Source organism: Dryobates pubescens, chromosome 17 (genome assembly GCF_014839835.1).
Source record: "Dryobates pubescens isolate bDryPub1 chromosome 17, bDryPub1.pri, whole genome shotgun sequence".
In the NCBI taxonomy this organism is placed as follows: domain Eukaryota; kingdom Metazoa; phylum Chordata; class Aves; order Piciformes; family Picidae; genus Dryobates; species Dryobates pubescens.
Window position 1 is genome coordinate 20,998,437 of NC_071628.1, and position 18,800 is coordinate 21,017,236.

Genomic DNA, 18,800 nt, shown 5'->3' on the forward strand with positions numbered 1-18,800 from the left:
CCCCATATGTAAGTAACCCTGCTAACTCTGTGTTCAGGTCTATACCTTGTACATGCCGCTTTTCTAGAAAGCATTTAAATAACTCACACGCTGCTTGCCTCTCCATATTTACCCCAGGTGCACACCTATTGTCTGCAGTCTCTAGAGGTCTTCAGCAGCGTCTTCGGCTGGGTCACTTCTCTACGTGGCTCCAAGGTATTCACCTCCTGCGCTGCTACAGGGCCGGCATCCGCACACTGGACTGGCTCCAAATTCCAGGATCACCTCTATAGGCTCATCCCCGTCAACCCGACTCCAGGAGATTGGCCCTGCCCGCAGAAAGATCGTCCCTCTTCGGGCGCCATTTGTCGCAGTGTGGGAAGACTTGACAATACAATCAATATGATTGATAAGCAAGCTTCAAACTTTATTCAGAATCACACAGGTGATACAGGATAGCTCATTCATACATTCAAATCCTTATCATACTATTGGTTACATGTTAAATGTCAAGCCTACCTCCTGTGGTTTTTACAGCCTGCTAAGCTAACCACAAGTTCCTATTTCTGCTAGCTAAGTTCCTCATGAAACTCTCCAAGGTCACTCTGTCCTTGTTCATGACTGGCCTAAATCAGCTGTGTCCTATGCTTTGCTAAGTCATGCTCTCTCAGCTCATTCTTATGTCCCTTAGCAACCAGCCAGGCCTCCACAATGCCCCCATTTTCTTTAAGAAACAAAGCTGAAGCTGACATCTTCTTTAGCTGAGCAATAATACAAGCATGAGCAATCCTTACAACTAACAATATCAACAAAACAATGCCCAATAGTCTCAAACCTTCTTTCACAATAGACATGAGCCACTGAGGCAGATACCCAAACCACGATCAAAACCATTCGTCAAAGGGATTCACATCCTTCACCCTGCCCTGGGGTCCTGCTCCCTGCCTGCTGCTGGAGTGACCCTGCCTGCCGTGGAGCTGTGGCTGCTGGCAGGCACAGGCCGGCAGTGAGGCTTCCCTTGCATTGCTCAGACAGTGCTGCTGCAGGAGTTTTGCCTCCTGGCAGCTGTGTCTGAGGACACTTTAATTCTGGCAGGTGCCTTTCCCTTCGGATTTGTGCCGCATTAGCCACACATTGGATTATAAACATGCAGTTCTGGAGGCTGCCACCCAAGAGAGGCCTAGGGACTACTCCAAATTCCTTCTCTGTCCTCCTGAGTACAGCCTGCACGCTCAGCTTTCCCTCGGGTCCTGGCTTGCCTCCCTTTATAAGTGGGGTGAAGCTATTTCTCCAATAGGGAAGGGCTGGTGAGGGATGTGACCGTGGGAGGCTGCCCAGGGTGCAGTGACCACGAGATAGTGAAGTTTTCAATATGCAGGGAGACAGGGAGGAGCACCAACAGAACCTTCACCTTGGACTGCAGGAGGGCAAAATTCAGCCTCTTTAAGAAACTTATTTGTAAGGTTCCCTGGGTACCAACCCTCAAGAACCGAGGGGTCCAGGAGGGTTGGACCTACTTCAAACAGGAGCTCTTGAAGGCAGGGGAGCCGGCGGGGAAGGAGACCGGCCTGGGTGAGCAAGCAGCTCCTGGAGGAGTTAAGGGAAAAAAAGAGGCTGTATCACCTCTGGAAGGAGGGGAAGGCTTCTCCAGGTATGTTCAAGGAAGTGGTTAGATTATGTAGGAATAAAATTAGAGAGGCAAAGGCCCAGCTGGAACTGAAGCTGAACACTGCTGTCAAAGACTAAAAAGCATTTTTACAAATATATCAACACTAAAAGGAAGGGCAAGAAGAACCTCACTGAAGAGCTTCAGCAGACAGCAATTAGAGAAGATGAATTCAGCTTCTAGAGAAACAGAACCACAGGGTGGTGAAGGCTTGGAAGGGACCCCCAGAGATCATCCAGTCCAGCCCCTGCCAGAGTAGGGGCACCCAGGAACACATCCAGGAAGGGTTGGAGGCTCTCCACAGCAGGAGACTCCACAACCTCTCTGGGCAGCCTGCTCCAGGCCTCCAGCAGCCTCACCCCAGAGAAGTTTCTCCTCATGCTGAGGTGGAACCTTCTGGGTCCCAGCCTGTGCCCATTGGTCCTTGTCCTGCCCCTGGGCACCACCAAACAGAGCCTGGCACCTCCATCCTGACCCCCAGCCCTCAGCTATTGATAGACATTGATCAGGTCCCTCTCAGGCTTCTCCTCTCCAGGCTAACCAGCCCCAGGGCTCTCAGCCTCTCTTTGCAGCACAGATGTGTCACTCTCTTCGTCCTCCTGAGAGCTTCCATTGGACTCTCTCCAGCAGGTGTCTGTCCCTCTTGAACCCACAGTAACTAACTTTAGACATCTGTATTCCACATCTAGTGATGTTTGAAATGCCCTAGAGCATCCAAAATCTCTCTTCTTAGTGCTGGCAGATATGACAGGAATCCAGGGGAGATCTCTGCCTCTGGAACATTACTGGGGAGCAGCTACAGTGCTCCTGGGTGTCTCAAAGAGCACTGAAGGAATGTGTTTGCCTAATCCTTGGAGTTCTGAATGTCTGCATCTGAGCTTATCACAAAGTCACTTGCCCTAAAATCAAGGGAGAGCAATTGTGAGGTGAAATTCATCAACACATTCAATTAGAGCTGCATTTCAATGTCTGACTGGGACCTACAGGAAGGCTGGGGAGGGACTGTTCTGAAGGGCCTGTGGGGGTAGGACAAGGAGATGTGCTCAGTGAGGGTACTGAAAGGAACAGGTTGCCCACTGAGGTGGTGGAGGCCCCACCCCTGGAGCCATCCAAGATCAAATTGCTTACTTTGCAGTGTTCACCACATGTTCCTATTCTCTCTCCATGATATTCCTCAGCTGACAGCAAGGTCCTGCAGCTGTGATGGGCTAAGGCCAGGCACAGCTCCATGCTGGGAACCTGGAGTGCGGTGAGAGCAGCCCTGAAGAAAGAGCCTTGGGGGTGCTGGGTGCTGAGCAACTCCCCAGGAGCCAGCAGTGGCCTGGTGCAGCCCAGCAGGCAGCTGTGTGCTGGGCTGCAGCCAGAGGAGTGTGGGCAGCAGGGCAGCAGAGGGGATTCTGTGTCCAGTTCTGGGCCCCTCAGCTTAGGAAGGACATTGAGGGACTTGAAGGTGTCCAGAGAAGGGCAACAAGGCTGGGGAGAAGCCTTGAGCACAGCCCTGTGAGGAGAGGCTGAGGGAGCTGGGGTTGCTTAGCCTGCAGAAGAGGAGGCTCAGGGGAGACCTCATTGCCCTCTACAACTACCTGAAGGGAGGTTGTAGCCAGGAGGAGGTTGGTCTCTTCTCCCAGGCACCCAGCACCAGAACAAGAGGACACAGTCTCAAGCTGTGCCAGGGGAGGTTTAGACTCGAAGTGAGGAGAAAGTTCTTCACTGAGCGAGTCGTTTGTCATTGGGATGTGCTGCCCAAGGAGGTGGTGGAGTCACTGTCCCTGGAGGTGTTCAAGAGGGGATTGGATGTGGCCCTTGGTGCCATGGTCTAGTGGTGGTCATGAGGTCTGTGGTGACAGGTTGGACTTGATGATCCTTGGGGTCTCTTCCAACCTTGGTGATACTGTGGTACTGTAATATCCCAGCTCTTCTTTTCCATCCTGTCAGGTGCAGTGTTCCTTCCTTCACCTCACTCCTTAAAAACCCTTTCAGAGTTGAGACTTGGGGAATACCCTAGGGGATCAGCAAGTAAACAAAAGCCTTGGTGAGGATGTTGTCATCAAGAGGTTGTTCACCGTGAGGCTGGGGAGACACTGGCACAGGTTGCTCAGGAAGGCTGTGGCTGCCTCCTCCCTGGAGGTGTTGAAGACCAGGCTGGGTGGGCTGGTGGGAGGGATCCCTGCCCATAGCCAGGGAGTTGGAGTAGATGATCTTTAAGGTCCCTTCCAACCCAACCCATTCCTACAAACATCCTTTTCTCCTATATTTTGACTGGAATTAGCTTTATCTTAGCCTTGATTGCTTTTGGACCTGGATGGAATTGAATTTGCAGACAGGATGACAACTGAGTGAAAAATCACCGTAAGGCTCTTCACTGCTATCAAGTCATCCCTGGCTTCCACAGATGAGTTGAAGTCTGACTAGGGCTTGGGTTCAATGCCAGGCAGCTCCCTGAGTGCCAGCTATTTCAGTCACAGATTGCATTGGGTTGCAAGGGACCCCAGAAGATCATCTTGTCTACCCTCCCTGCACTCAGCAGGGCCACCACCAATGAGATCAGGCTGCCCAGCGACACATCCAGGCTGACCTTGCATGTTGCACCCACATCCCTGGGCAGCCTGTTTCAGTGTCTCATCACTCATTCTCCATCTTTTCCTGCAGGGGTGAGTTGTGCCCAGCTCTGGTACCAAGAAAGAAGTGAGAGATTTGTTCCAGCTCCTGGGATTTAATCACAGCTTCCTGAGTAGCAGTTGAGAAGGCCAAGTGGACTGCAATTGGTTAGTCAGGGTTCAGGCTGCTACCTCCAAGTCGAGACAGCAACAGCTTCATGAATAAACATCTTGGCAAAGCACAACTTTGCCTCAGCCTGGCCAGCCTCAGAAAGAGCAGAACTCAGCTCACAAGAGCTTGGGGAAGTTCCAAGACCACATGAAAAGCCAAGTGCCAAGCAGGCAGTCTGGCAAGCTGGGTTATGCAAATACCGTGAGATGGGAGTGCAGGAAAACAAACCTGAGAGCTGGGCTGCTGCAGAGCTGCTCCTGGCTGAGCTGCAGGTGCTGCATGACACCTCCTGTGAGCTGCAGGCGCTGCATGTCATCTCCTGTGAGCTGCAGGCGCTGCATGACACCTCCTGTGAGCTGCAGACACTGCATGACACCTCCTGTGAGCTGCAGACACTGCATGACACCTCCTGTGAGCTGCAGGCGCTGCATGACACCTCCTGTGAGCTGCAGGCGCTGCATGACACCTCCTGTGAGCTGCAGACACTGCATGACACCTCCTGTGAGCTGCAGACACTGCATGACACCTCCTGTGAGCTGCAGACGCTGCATGACACCTCCTGTGAGCTGCAGGCGCTGCATGTCATCTCCTGTGAGCTGCAGACGCTGCATGACACCTCCTGTGAGCTGCAGACACTGCATGTCATCTCCTGTGAGCTGCAGGCGCTGCATGACACCTCCTGTGAGCTGCAGACGCTGCATGACACCTCCTGTGAGCTGCAGACACTGCATGACACCTCCTGTGAGCTGCAGGCGCTGCATGACACCTCCTGTGAGCTGCAGACACTGCATGTCACCTGTTGAGCTGCAGACACTGCATGTATACACCCCCTGTATACTATTGTAACTCCTGTGTGTTTTGTACATAGTCACTGCACTCCGTTGTAGAGTGTAGTTTTTGCTCTGTAAATGCAGCGCTCTTTTGCTTCCCACGGAGCTGGTTGTGCTTAGTTAATGTGAATGGGAAACTTGCAGGATCCCTTGGCCTGGCTCCAGACCCCCTCAGGAGAAGTCTCTCTGCAGCCTTCCTGCAGGCTCCCTTCAGGCCCTGGCAGGCAGCTCTGAGGTGCCCCTGGAGCCTTCTCCTCTCCAGGCTGCTCACCCCCAGCTCCCTCAGCCTGGCCTCACAGCAGAGCTGCTCCAGCCCTGGCAGCATCTCTGTGGCCTCCTCTGGACTCTCCCCACAGCTCTGTGTCCTTCTCCTGCTGGGGGCAGCAGAGCTGGAGGCAGGACTGGAGGGGAGGTCTGAGCAGAGCAGAGCCAAGGGGCAGGATCCCCTCTGCTGCCCTGCTGCCCACACTGCTCTGGCTGCAGCCCAGCACACAGCTGCCTGCTGGGCTGCCTCAGGCCACTGCTGGCTCCTGGGGAGCTGCTCAGCACCCAGCACCCCCAAGGCTCTTTCTTCAGGGCAACTCTTACCCCACTCTGCACCCAGCCTGGATTTGTGCCTGGATTTGTCCTGAGCCAGCTGCAGGACCTTGCACTTTGATTTTTTGAAGCTCATGCAGCTGGCACTGGGCCACTTCTCAATCTTGTCAAGAGCCTTCTGGATGGATCCCTGCCCTCAGGTGACTGCAGTGCACCATGCAGCTTGGTGTCATTAGCAAACTTGCTGAGGGTGTCTCAGTGCCACTGCCCATGGCTGTGACCTCTGAAGTAACAAGCTGGGAATTTCAGAAAGCAGTAAAGCTGCAGGTGGTTGGTTCTTGTTTGTACAGCCCACCTGAGCACAAAACAAAGATGCTAAACTCATTCTGTTGAATTCTTCTCCCACTTCTGGTAAAGCCTTTTAGTCTCATATCTCTTCTCCCCAGTCTAATGTGGATAGGAGAGGAACTGGCCTGAAGTTGTGCCAGGGGAGGGTTAGGTTGTAGATGAAGAAAAATTCCTTTGGTGCCAGAGTGGTCAGGGGTTGGCAGAGGCTGCCCAGGGAGGTGGTGGAATCCTCATGCCTGGAGGTGTTCCAGAAACCTGTGGCCATGGCACTTGGGGCCATGGCTTGGTGGCCATGGTGGGGTTGGGTTGATGTTGGACTGGGTGATCCTAGAGGGCTTTCCAACTGAAACTGTTCTCCAGAGGAACCTCAGAGCTGCCTTCCAATACTTGGAAGGGATCCTGCAGGAAGGCTGCAGAGGAACTTTTCAAGACACACTACTGAAGATGCTTGACCACAGAGATAAACATTGTTCAGTCTTCTTTCTGTTTGTTTAGCTGACTGGAGAGCACTTGTTTACCTCGGGCTGGAACGGAGCACACAATGCCCTGTTGCATCATCTGCTCATTAAAACTTCTGAAGTCTAGCAAAACTCTCTCTCAAAGACTGTTTCTCTGTTTAGGCACCTGATGAGTGTACAGAGAATTAGTGGCAAGAAAGAACTTGTTACCCTTTGCTTGGCCTGTCAAGCCCTTGGGTAAAGATTGCGCAGTGTGAAGGGCGGTCACAGGAGGAAGAGTTTCTGGAGTTTTAATGGGGCCTGCTGAGGCTGTTAGAGATGGAGCTGCTGCACTAAGTGGCCCTCTTGGGGAGCTGATCAGAGTGGATACAGGAAAATAAGGAGGCAAACAAATGTTTTCACCAAGCAGCCCCTCTGACGTGTCCTGGCAATAGAAGGGGGCTGGGTGCTGAACTACTGCAGGACCTTTTCAGGCCTTGCCAGCCTGAGGCTGCTTCCTGGCCAGCATGGGGCATGCAGAGGAGAAAACATCCAGGCTCCAGAGAGGCTGCAGTGGCCACACAGCAAAGGTGCCCAAGCAGAGGTCTGCCAGTCTGGCCCACATGCAGCTGCTGTCCCAGCGCCGGGGCTGGCCTCCTCCCGAGTGCCCCAGGCTTCAGTGCTGCTGCTCAATCCTGAAACACAGCCCTCACATTTCACTTCTCCTGATGCTTGCCTGCTCAAGCCTGCAGGTCCTCAGCAGCCACTCTGGCAGGGTTGGTGCCCAGCTTCTCCACACGGAGTGTCTCTAGCCCCAGACCAGATTCCCAGCCCACTAGCGCAGCTTCAGTGGTGCCTCCTGGACTACCTCTGCCAGCCCTGAACTTCCACTCTTTGCAGACTGCTTCCTAACCATTCCAGGTGTGGATGGGTGCTCTTCAGCTGTGAAGAGCATCCTCCCTGGTGGACACAGCTTGCAGGTCCCAGCTGTTCCAGGCCAACCTTCCAGCTCTGTGTCTGAGATGAAGGTGTGAGCTCATCTCTGCAGAAGAGAGTTATTTAAACAGTAGGGAGAGCAGGTTTAGACTGGATCTTAAGAAGAAGTTCTTCAGTACAAAGGAGGTGAGACTGGAACAGGCTGCCCAGGGGTGGGACTCTGGCACAGGCTGCCCAGGGAGGCTGTGGCTGCCTCCTGCCTGGGGGTATTCAAGGCCAGGCTGGATGAGGCCTTGGGCAGCTGAGTCTAGTTGAGAGATGGTCAGGAGATGGCCCATGGTCAGGAGGTTGGAGTAGATGATCTCTGAGGTCCTTTCTAACCTCACCTATTCTGTGACACTCCTGATGTGGGTCTTTGGGCCTGGTTTCACAAATCATAGGGATGCACATAGGAAATGACTTCTGAGACAGAACCAAGTGAAATCCAGGCTGTTTCACTGTCGTGGATTGCGTTGAACCTGCTGCTGTTATCCATACCATGCTGCAATCTTGCCAGCTTCAAAGGTGAAAGAGCAGAGTAGGAAGGGGCTTGAAGTTCAGACTGCAACAGGAAAGGCTTCCTGTGCCACTTGCTGCTTCTGGGTTCTGGGTCTTGGATGCTGGCTCTTTCTGCAGGCATGGTGGTGGAACAGGTGGCAGTCTGGGAACTCATTGGGTTTGGCTTTCTGGTTTTTGCTGTTTTTTTCCTTGTATTTCACTGTGCTGCTTCTGCAAATAGGCTGAGCTAAGGTAACCATGCATTCCATTATTAGATTAATTAGATTATTAGCTAAGGTAGTTATGAATTGTGATTATGAACTCTCATGTTATATAAAACTCTTCTCTCTATCTCAACCCTGGGTTGTTATGTGTCATTTTCCCCCTCAGGACTGTGTTGGGGGAGCAGGCAGGTTAGCCCTCATGTTAAACTGTCACAGTCACAACCAGGCTCTGGGTCCACTGATTAATGGGGCAGGAGCACAGGTGATGCTCAGTTTCTTCCATGGCAGGGATGAATAATGAAAGGTGCAGGAGGACACTTTGGGAGGGCCTTAAACTAGGTTTGAAGGGGGAAGGGTATGAAACCAGGCTCTCCAGAATGGAGGCTGGGGGTGGTAAGCCAGAATTAGGGGTGAAATCAGCAGCCCAACTAATGCACATGGTCTGGGTAACAAACAAGAGGAGCTGGAAGCCTTGGTACATCAGGAAAGTTATGATGCAGTCAGCATCACAGGAACGTGGTGGGATGACTCATGTGGCTGGAGCCCTGCAATGGATGGCTGCAAGCTCTTCGGGAGAGGCAGGCAAGGGAAAAGGGGTGGAGGGGTGGCCCTGTACATTAGGAGGCCCTAGGGTGCTGTGGAACTAGAGATGAATGATGACCACACTGGGTGCCTATGGGTAAGCACCAGAGGGAAGACAACAAGGCTGACATCCTGCTTGGAGTCTGTTACAGGCCACTCAACCAGGATGAAGAGGTTGATCAATTATTCTATAGGCAGCTAGAGGCTTTCTCAAGATCTTGTTCTTGTGGGAGACTTTAACCTGCCTGATACCTGCTGGGAACACAACACAGCAGAGAGGAGGCAGTCTAGGAGGTTCTTACAGTGCATGGAGGACAGCTTCTTATCCCAGCTGCTATGTGAGCTGTGTAAGGCTTTGCTTGACCTTCTTTTTACAAGCAGAGAAGGGCTGGTGGGAGATGTGGTGGTTGGAGGCTGGCTGGGGTGCAGTGACCATGAGATAATTGAGTGTTCAATATGCAGTCAAGCTAAGAGGGCCATCAACAAAACAAAAAGGAATTAACTTGGAGAGTACTTTGGGAAATGGCCCTTAGAAACTCAGGGGTCCAGGAAGGTTGGACCCACTTCAGGAAAGAAGTCTTGAAGGCGCAGGAACAGGCTGTGCCTGTGTGCTGAAGAGGAGCCAGTGGGGCAAGGGACTCTTGAAGGAATTAAGGGAAAAAAGAGAGTGCACCACCTTTGGAAAGAGGGGGAAGTGACTCAGGGAATGTTTAAAGATGTTGCTAGATCATGTAGGAAAAAAATCAGAGGCAAAAGCCTCCATAAGAATCCCATTTCAGCTAGGGGCTGCACAACTGCATCTGCATGTTCCAACAGAGCATGAGTATTTGAAACAAAAAAATGATTAATTGTGTCTTGCTCTTTGGTCATGCAAAGTTCCAGTCAGATGATCTAGGGAATACACCTGTGTGGCCAGCCACAAAACCCCCACCCATGCACAGGCAAGCGTGCACTGGACCAGTGTGCTTGAGCAGGCAAGCAGAGGCTAGGAGCTGCTGAGGCTCAGCGGAGGAGGATGGAGCAACTGTTCAGAGTGACTTCAAAAGAAACCAAAACCATCTCACTATGAAAGGAAATGTAAGGGCTTTGAGTATGCTTTGTTTGACAAATCATTAAAACTGCACAAACCAGGGTATGAGGAAATGCAAACCTATGTTAGGATGTCCTGAAAGTCATTGCACAGCCTGTACCAGCAATGGTGTGGCCAGCAGAAGCAGGGCAGAGATTGTCCCCCGGTGCTAGGCACTGCTGAGGCCACAGCTTGAGTGCTGGGGGGGCCCTCATTGCAAGAAGGACATGGAGGGGCTGCAGTAGGTCCAGAGAAGGGCAACAAGGCTGGGGAAGAGTCTGGAGAAGGGAAAACAGAAAAAGAATAGGAGGAGATCCTGCTGCTCCTGCTCACAGTTTTGTCACTTACTCATACGACTCTGAACATGTAGAAGGAAGCTTTGCCTATGCTGTGCTCAGCCAGCCAGCACGTCCCAAAGCATTCTGTGTATTTGTGGAGGCCATGGATACTCAAAGATTGTCTATGACACAACATCATCATAGCAGAAAGCTGCTGTCTGGAGACTTTATCCCACTGGGAGCGCATGGGAACTCAAATACCTCCACCCATCAGCAGCAGGAGCTTTTGGAATCAGAGAGGAGATGCTGCCCTTTACAGAGGAACACAAAGACCTTTTTCTGGTTTGTTTCCTTCCCCCCCCCACCTCTCTTGATCATTTCTCTTTCTCTCTGGCTTTGGAATTCTTGTCCTTCCTGAACAGAAAGAGAAAACAGAAAGAGAAACCTATTTCTGAAACATCAGGCAATATCTCCATCCCTCATTCTTAACTGGCTGCTGAGACAAAACCACAACACAGGTGTGTGTCCATGCTTGATTCTTCCACCTGCAGCCTGCAGCAGCTGTGAGGATGTACAAGAGGAATCCACGTGCCCATCCATCCCCCCTGCCCCCGGCTCTGGCAGTGCAACATTTTACACCTGAGCTCATCTCAATCCCGGTGGTGTAAATGCAGAAGGAAAACGATTCTCTTCTTCTGATGTGTCCTTCAAATGTCAGCCAAGTGCATTGTGACTGGAACAGACCAGCAAGCTTCCCAGAGAAATGATTCTGCAAGCAGATCTGATGAGCAGATGAATTGCCAGAGCAAGGCAGGAAGGTGCAGATGCTGACAACCACTCTGCTGTGGGCAGCTGTGTGTGTGCTGAGCATCTCTTTACTGCCTGGAGCTGAGCTTGAGGCAGCACTCAGAAGACAGAGTCTTTAATGGTTTGATAAAACAAATGTGGGGGCTGGAACACTTTTGCTAATTTAAAGTGGGTCCAGTTTGGGCTCTCCTTTTGCAGGGCTAGCAGTGAAAATCCTGTAGGTAGGTCACTTGTACTTGAGCCAAAGCAGCTCAGTGATCTCCATACCACCTAGCTTGGGCCTCCAATAATTCAATTCATTTGGGCTAATTCCAGATATCCAAACGTGGACATTGCAGGCTCACTCCATCACTAATGGTAGCACTAATCCTGGCATCCTTGGACATCCACCTTGGCAGGTGAAGGATTGGTGCTTCTGCCTCATGCTGCATTCCTGGTCATTAAGCCTAACGTGATCCTCAGAGGACTGCCTCACCGCTATGTGTCTACAGACATTGCTGTGGTGGAGTTCGTGGACACACGTCCAGCTGATGCAAAGGAAAGTTCTCCTGTCTCACCCTAGGTGACCTGCACTTGGGAGGCTTCCATTCCTTCTCTGGACAGCAGACACAGAGTGGTTCATTGACATTTGAATGGCTGTCTGCTGGTCACATAATGCAGAGCTGACAAATCCCAGCCTGTGACTGTTAAAGAGGTCTGGTACAGGTTCTCCAGCTGAGATATTTTACAGTGGCTAACTGCCATTTCCAGTCCAAGTTTCTCCTCATGTTTTAAACTCCTTTTACTTGCAGCACTGCCCATTTATGAGACCACAAAGTCTGTCCCAGGCTACTAAATCTTTGGTAGTGCTTGTTTTTTTCTCTTTTAGGATGGGACCTGAGGAGGAAATGAAGCCAGGGAACCAAACCATCCTTGCTTACTTCTTACTTTTGGGGTTTGCCTTCCAGGGCAAGGTGTGGCTTCTATTTTCCATGCTGATATCCATCATGTTGCTGGCCATCTTGATAGGGAACTCCCTAATTGTTGTGATCACCACTATTGACCCTGTCCTGCACACACCCATGTACTACTTCCTGAAGCATCTTGCCTTGACAGAGATCTGCTACAGCCTGAGCGTTGTCCCCAGGATGCTCATGATCCTCCTGCTGGAGAGAAAAGTTATTTCCTTCACAGCTTGTGCCCTGCAGCTCAGCTGTGTCATTCTCTTTATGACTTGTGAGTGCTTCCTCCTAGGAGCCATGGCTTACGACCAGCAAGTGGCCATCTGCCACCCACTGCACTATGCCACCCTGATGAACAGGGACCGCTGCTTCAAGGCGGCTCTTGGCTGCTGGCTGTCTGGTGTCCCCATGGCTCTGGGCTTCAGCACATGGTTATTTACCCTGCCCTTCTGTGGGAGAAACACAGTGGATCATTTCTTTTGTGATGTTTCTCCTGTGCTGAAGCTGGTGTGTGCAGACACAGCCTTCTTTGAGCTGCTGATTTTCATTGCCATTGTCACAATCGTGCTGATTCCCTTCTGTCTGGTAGCCATCTCTTACCTTTGCATTGTCCATGCTGTTCTTCAGATACCCTCCTCCCAGGGCCAGAGGCGAGCCTTTTCCACCTGTGCAGCTCACCTGGTGGTAGTCACTCTTTTCTACAGCACAGCTGGCATCATTCACCTGCGACCCAAGTCTGGCCTCTCACCCGACATGAAGAAATTGGTGTCCCTGTCTTACACAGTTGTCACGCCCATGCTCAACCCCATCATCTACAGCCTGAGGAATCAAGAAGTCAAGCAAAGCCTGAGGAGGTGCATTGAGAAGTGCTTGCTGTGAGAGCAGAAGGCTGTTTCTCCCCCACCCAGGGGATGGATTCCTTCTAGCTGCACCAAACACAAGTATTTTCCTCATAAAGCGAAACTAAGTGGAGTTGATGGATGAAGTGAAAGCCTTTCACAAAGATGTGGGCTCTTCTAGCAGGCCTTTGCTGTTCAGTCCTAAAAAAACCTGGCCTTTGGATCTCAAACATTCATTGTCATTGCACCTCTGGCCTTGCAGACAAGTAAGGAAACCTGGCTCGGTGTCAAGAACATCACAGCAGCAGGTCATACGATTCCTTTCTTCCCCCAGCACTCTGCCTTTAGCTCCATCACTGTGCAGGTAGTGAGGAGGAAAACAGAAAAAGAGAAGTTTGGTTTGGTCCTCCTTCTGAGTAAAAGTGATAGCCTCCAACTTTTTGCTCCCCACCCTACAAAGCTCCTCAGGAACAAGTTCTGAAACATGCCAGTGCCTTAGGATTCGAGGGCAGGAGCTGTGTCTCCTGGTAGTGTCCCTCCTAACCACGGCAGAGCCTGGCTTCAAGTCCAGACTAGCTCCATGTCTTTCCCGTCTCAGAGCAAAGCTCAGTTTTCAAACCAGCCAGGAAGGTCCTGAGCCCCAGACAGAAAGGGTGAAGTGAGACATTGCCAGCTCACTGATGTAGCTTTTCTTCCATCAACTCCCTTCTCACAGAGGCTGACAGAAAGTTGTGGGAGGGGATTTGGTCTGGACTGGTTGAACCTGATCCTTTCTGTCTGATCTCTTTCTGGCTTGCCAGGTGGGGTGGTCATTAAAGCCAAACATGACTTGTCCTGTTCTTTTCTCTCTGCTCATTTTGATCTAACTTCACCCCTCTTCTGGTCTTGCTTGCATCCAAGCAGCATTTTCCCTTCCAGTCTGTGTGACTGCATTTAAGCCACTGTCTCTGAGCCCAGAAGCACCGAAGGCCATCTGCTGCCCGTACAAAAGGACAATCACTCAGTTCCATGGCTGTTGTGTACACATGGCAAGGTTTGGTTAGTGGGGACCAGCAGCTCCTGGAAAGCTCCTGCTAGAGCAGGCCTATCCTGAAGGCCTGCAGTCCTCAGGGAGGACCCACACTGGAGCAGGAGAAAAGCAGGAGGTGGAAGGAGCAGCCAAGGCAAATTGCTATGAACTGCCCATAACCCCCCATTGCCTAGCTTGGGTCTGGGAAGAGGCAGAGGATTTGGGAATGGAGGAGTGAAGTTGAGCCTGGGAAGAATAAAGAGGGCTGGGAGGAAGATGCTTTTGCCTTCTCTTTGTTTCTCACCATCAAATCTGTTTCAGCCAGCAACCAGCTAAATTAACGTTCCCCAAGTCCAGCCTGTTTTGCCCATGCTGCTAACCAGGCAATGGTCTCCCTGTTCTTATCTCAAGAGCTTTTCCATTTTACTTTCTTTTCCTGCTCTGACATCTCTTATTGAAGGAGAGGCATGAGAGAGTGCCTGGGTAGGAGACTGGCTGCAGTCCAAGCCAACCTGCCACAAGTTATGAGTCTGGATGAGAGGGGCTTTGGGGAATAAGGAACTGCCAACATGAGAAATTAAAAGAGAGCTTTTGGGTAGGACTCTTTGGGGCTCTTCCTCCTGGAAAGGAGAGGGGAGCTTACAGATGCTTCTAAATCTGTAAAGTGTGGAGGTCATGAGGATGGGGCAGGGCTCTTTTCAGTGGTGGCCAGTGACAGCTTGAAGGGGTAATGGGTACAAAGCAGAACAACTTTAGGAGAGGCTTCTTTACTTTGTGGGTGGTGGAGCCCTGGAGCAGGCTACCCAGAGAGGTTGGAAGTCTTCTTGCAGAGATTCCAGACCTGCCTGGATGTGTTCCTGTGCACCCTGATCCAGGCGTCCCTGCGTTAGCGGGGTGGGGGTGGAGTAGATGATCTCCAGAGGTCCCTTCCAAGCCCTACCATTCTGTGATTCTATGAAAGCAATGCTCAGCTGGAGTTAGAGCTAGCAAGGTGTTGGAAGGCAAGAAGAGGAGTTTCCAGATGTGTCTTGACAGGAAAAGGAAGGCTAAGGATATTTGTAAGTCCAGCGGACATTGTGCAGCAGACCTGGTGAGCCAGGAGGTTGCAAAGCCCGGGGCAGGCAGGGCTTGCTTTGCCTCACATGTGCCTGGTGGCTCTGCCCTGAGGGAGGCAAGCAGCAGGAGCAGAGTGAGACAGAATCAGAGCACACTGGGCAGTTGTGCATATAAGAGCTGAGGGGATTGGATGGGAAGAAGCCAAGGGTGGTGGTGCTGAAGGAAGTGTTTGATGCCCCCACCAGCTCTCTCTCTTTTGTCTTTGGAGGGTGATGGTGAGCCCAGGAGGTCCTGATGCCTGCAAAAAAGGCAAATGGCACAGCACTCTTCAAGAAGGGCAGGAAGGGGGAGCTGAGGAACCACAGCCTCACCACAGAGCCTGGGAAAGTGATGGAAGAAATCCCTCTGGTTGCCTTTTTGAGCTACATAAAGGACAAGAATAGAATAGAATTAATCAGGTTGGAAAAGACCTCCAAGATCATTGAGCCCAACCTATCACCCAGAACCATCTGATCAACTAAACCAAGGGCCCCATCCAGGCTCTTCTTAAACACCTCCAGTGATAGTGACTCCACCACATCCCTGGGCAGCACATCCCAGTGGCTAATTACTCTTTCTGAGAAGAACTTTCTCCTCACCTCCAGCATAAACCTCCCCTGGCACAGCTTGAGACTGTGTCCTCTTGTTCTGGTGCTGCTTGCCTGGGAGAAGAGACCAACCCCTTCCTGGCTACAACCTCCCTTCAGGCAGTTGTAGAGAGTAAGAAGGTCTCCCCTGAGCCTTCTCTTCTCCAGGCTAAGCAACCCCAGCTCCCTCAGCCTCTCCTCACAGGGCTGTGCTCAAGGCCTCTCCCCAGCCTTGTTGCCCTTCTCTGGACACCTTCAAGTCTCTCAATGTCCTTCCTAAACCAAGGGGCCCAGAACTGGACAAAGGACTCAAGATGTGGCCTAACCAGTGCTGAGCCCAGGGCAGAATGACTTCCCTGCTGCTGCTGGCCACACTGTTCCTGATGCAGGCCAGGATGCCTTTGGCCTTCTTGGCCACCTGGACACACTGCTGGCTCATGTTCAGCTGCTGTCCACCACTACCCCCCAGGTCCCTCTCTGTTTGGCTGCTTTCCAGTCACCCTGACCCCAGCCTGTAGCACTGCATGGAGTTGTTGTGGCCAATGTGTAGAACCTGTTGGTTGGGAACACCCAGCATGAAAGCAACAAGGGCAAATCCCACCTGACCAAAGGGACTGACTTCTCTGAGTCCACAAGTGCATAGGCATGGGAGGGCAGTGGGTGCTGAGTACCTGAATTTGAGCAAGGCCTTCAGTACAGGTTCCTACAGTCCCCTCAGGAAGACATTGAGCATCAAGATGATCTGATGATGGCCATCACAAAAGCGGGGTGGGACTGAAGGAGCAAGGAGTCCAGGAAGGTTGGACACTGCTCAGGATGGGCCTCTCAAAGGAACAGGAACAGGCCATCCCCTTGTGCACACAGCTGAGTTGGTGGGGAAGGGGCCTGGATGAGCAGAAGGGTTTGGTTGGAACTCAGGGAAAAAAGATGAGTTGATGGTTGGGGGAAGAATGGGCAGGACAGTCTGGAGGACTACAAAGGTGTTGTGGGACCTATGCAGGGACAAAACTCAGAGCCAAAGGCCAAGTGGAAATCAATCTGGATTCAGCTGTGCCAGAGAACAGGAAATGCTTCTGCAAACATATTGGCAACAAAAGGAGTGCTGAGGAGAATCTCTGTCCTTTGTTGGGTGCACAGGGGGCAGAACATGGTTGAGGATGAGGAGAAGGTTGAGGGACTCAACACCTTCTCTGCCTCGGTCTTTGGCAGTCTGACCAATTGTCTGCTTGGATGCCCACAGCCCTGAGCTGGATGATAGGGAAGGGGAGCAAAATGAAGCCCCCACAGTCCAGGAGGAGGCAGTTGGTGACCTGCTGCACCACTCAGACACATGCAAGTCTATGGGGCCGGATGGCAAACACCCAAGGGAGGGAGCCACTTCCCATCATTCACCAGCAGTCCTGGCTCACTGGGGAGGTCCCCAGCTGACTGGAGGCTGGCAAGCATGGCACCCACCACAAGTGGTCTTCCAAGGGCTCAGTTTAGGGCCAGTCCTCTTTAATACTTTTGTCAGCAATCTGGATGAGGGCATCTGCACAGGAGGCATCCTTCCTCTCCCTTTGCCACTTCTGGGGTCACATCTCTCAGAATGTGCCCAGTGTTGGGCTGCTCATACTAGAAAGACATTGTCTGGTGGAGGAGATCCAGTGGAGCAAGAGTGGACCAAGAGGGTGATTGGTGATCTTACACACCTCCAGGCCACCTCGAGGAGGGGCTGGGAGGCTAGGTTTCTCCATCCTTGTCCCTGGCAGAAGGAGGTCATCATCTTGCTGTCTACAACTACTTCATGTGGGGTAGATTCTATTAGAGAAAACTGGAGCAACCATTTCCCAGAAAAGCAGGGTGGGGAAGTGTGAGATGATGGACACAAGTCAGAGGGTGGGAAATGTGGGTTAGACCCCAGGGAATACTCTTTCACCTGGAGGGTATTCAGGCTTGGAAGTGGCTGCCCAGAGAGTTTGCCTAAATGCCCTTGAGGCTGTTGAAAACTTGACCAGACAAGACCCTGTCCAACTGTCCTGCTTTGGGCAGGGGAAGGATCAGAGCCTGCAGAGGTCTGTGTCCACAGAGCTGGGATTTCAAACCATCAGGCTGGAGCTTTACAGAGGAGCTGTGAAAGCCACCTTCCTGGAAAGAGGCATCAAAAGTGGGGCTCAAAAGCTCCTGTGGGATTCCCACACTGACACCAGAACCCCTTGGGCTGGAACTCAGTGAGTCACTTCTGCAAAGTGTTGTGGAAATGCTTCCATGGGCCTGCAGATGAAGCTTGGGATGCAAATTTGGGAAGTTTGGGGCTAAAAGAGGCTGGAAACTCTTCCTTACCCGAGAAAGGCCTTGGAGCGCTGGAGGGCAGCAAGTTCTGCATGGAACAGCAATGTGCCCTGGGGGCCAAGAGAGCCAATGGGGTCCTGGGGTGCATCAGTGTGGCCAGCAGGGCTGGGGAGGTTCTGCTGCCCCTCTGCTCTGCCCTGCTGAGACCACACTGTAGGACTGTGTCCAGCTCTGGGCTCCCAGTGCCAGAGAGACAGAGACCTGCTGGAGAGAGTCCAAGGGAGAGCCAGGAGGATGCTTAGGGGACTTGAGCCTCTCCCCTGTGAAGAGAGACTGAGAGCCTTGAGGCTGTTTGGTCTGAAGAAGAGAAGGCTGAGAGGGATCTGATCAATGTCTATCAATAGGTGAGGGGTGGGGGGCAAGCAGAGGGGGCCAAGCTCTTTTGGGTGGTGCACAGTAATGAGACAAGGAATGATGGGTACAGACTGGAACAGAGAAGGTTTCGCCTCAACATGAGGAAAAACTTCTTTACAGTGAGGATCACAGAGCCCTGGAGCAGGCTGCCCAGAGAGGTTTTGGAATCTCCTTCTCTGGAGACTTTCCAAACCCACCTGGATGTGTTCCTGTGTGACCTGCCCTGAGTGACCCTGCTTTGGTAGCAGGGGTTGGACTGGATGAAGGTCCCATTCCAAACTCTAACATTCTATGATTCTGTGAAATGCCAATGAAAAGAAACCAGCAGAAGTCCCCCACATCAGCATGGATGAACACCAAGCTGCTTTCACCAGTTCTGGCATTTGAGTGAGATTTAGGTCTCGATGCCTGAGCAGTGCTCCAGTGTAGTTGAGGCTGCTCCAGTGTGAGGGAGGTTGCAGCCAGCAGAAACTTCAGCCATAAATTCTGTGCACTGAGCTGAAGATGTTTGTGGTGGGTTCTCTTTGTTCCTGGGGGAGTGGGTGGAGCAGGCCTGGGCTGGGGTTTGGTGAGGTTTGGGTTTGGTTTGGTTTTGTTCTTGGCTGGGCTCTGTGGGCTGCTTCCTTTTTTGTCTCTGCTTCGCAG

At 51.9% G+C, this 18,800-nt stretch overlaps 1 protein-coding gene across 1 annotated transcript; it reads left to right on the forward strand.

The window, feature by feature from the left end:
- The first annotated feature begins 11,868 nt into the window (after positions 1-11,868).
- On the forward strand, positions 11,869-16,898 carry LOC104301694 (olfactory receptor 10A7). Its single transcript, XM_009902112.2, has 2 exons — positions 11,869-12,815; positions 16,763-16,898. The coding sequence occupies exons 1-2, from the start codon at positions 11,869-11,871 to the stop codon at positions 16,896-16,898; spliced, it is 1,083 nt and encodes a 360-aa protein (XP_009900414.2).
- Positions 16,899-18,800: the final 1,902 nt, after the last annotated feature.

Excerpts from the sequence above, each read along its gene's own strand:
- LOC104301694 (XM_009902112.2), top strand. The coding sequence starts at position 11,869 with ATGGGACCTGAGGAGGAAATGAAGCCAGGGAACCAAACCATCCTTGCT. Across the intron at positions 12,816-16,762 it reads TGCATTGAGAAGTGCTTGCT|GAGGAGGCAGTTGGTGACCT; the intron begins GTGAGAGCAGAA and ends CCCACAGTCCAG.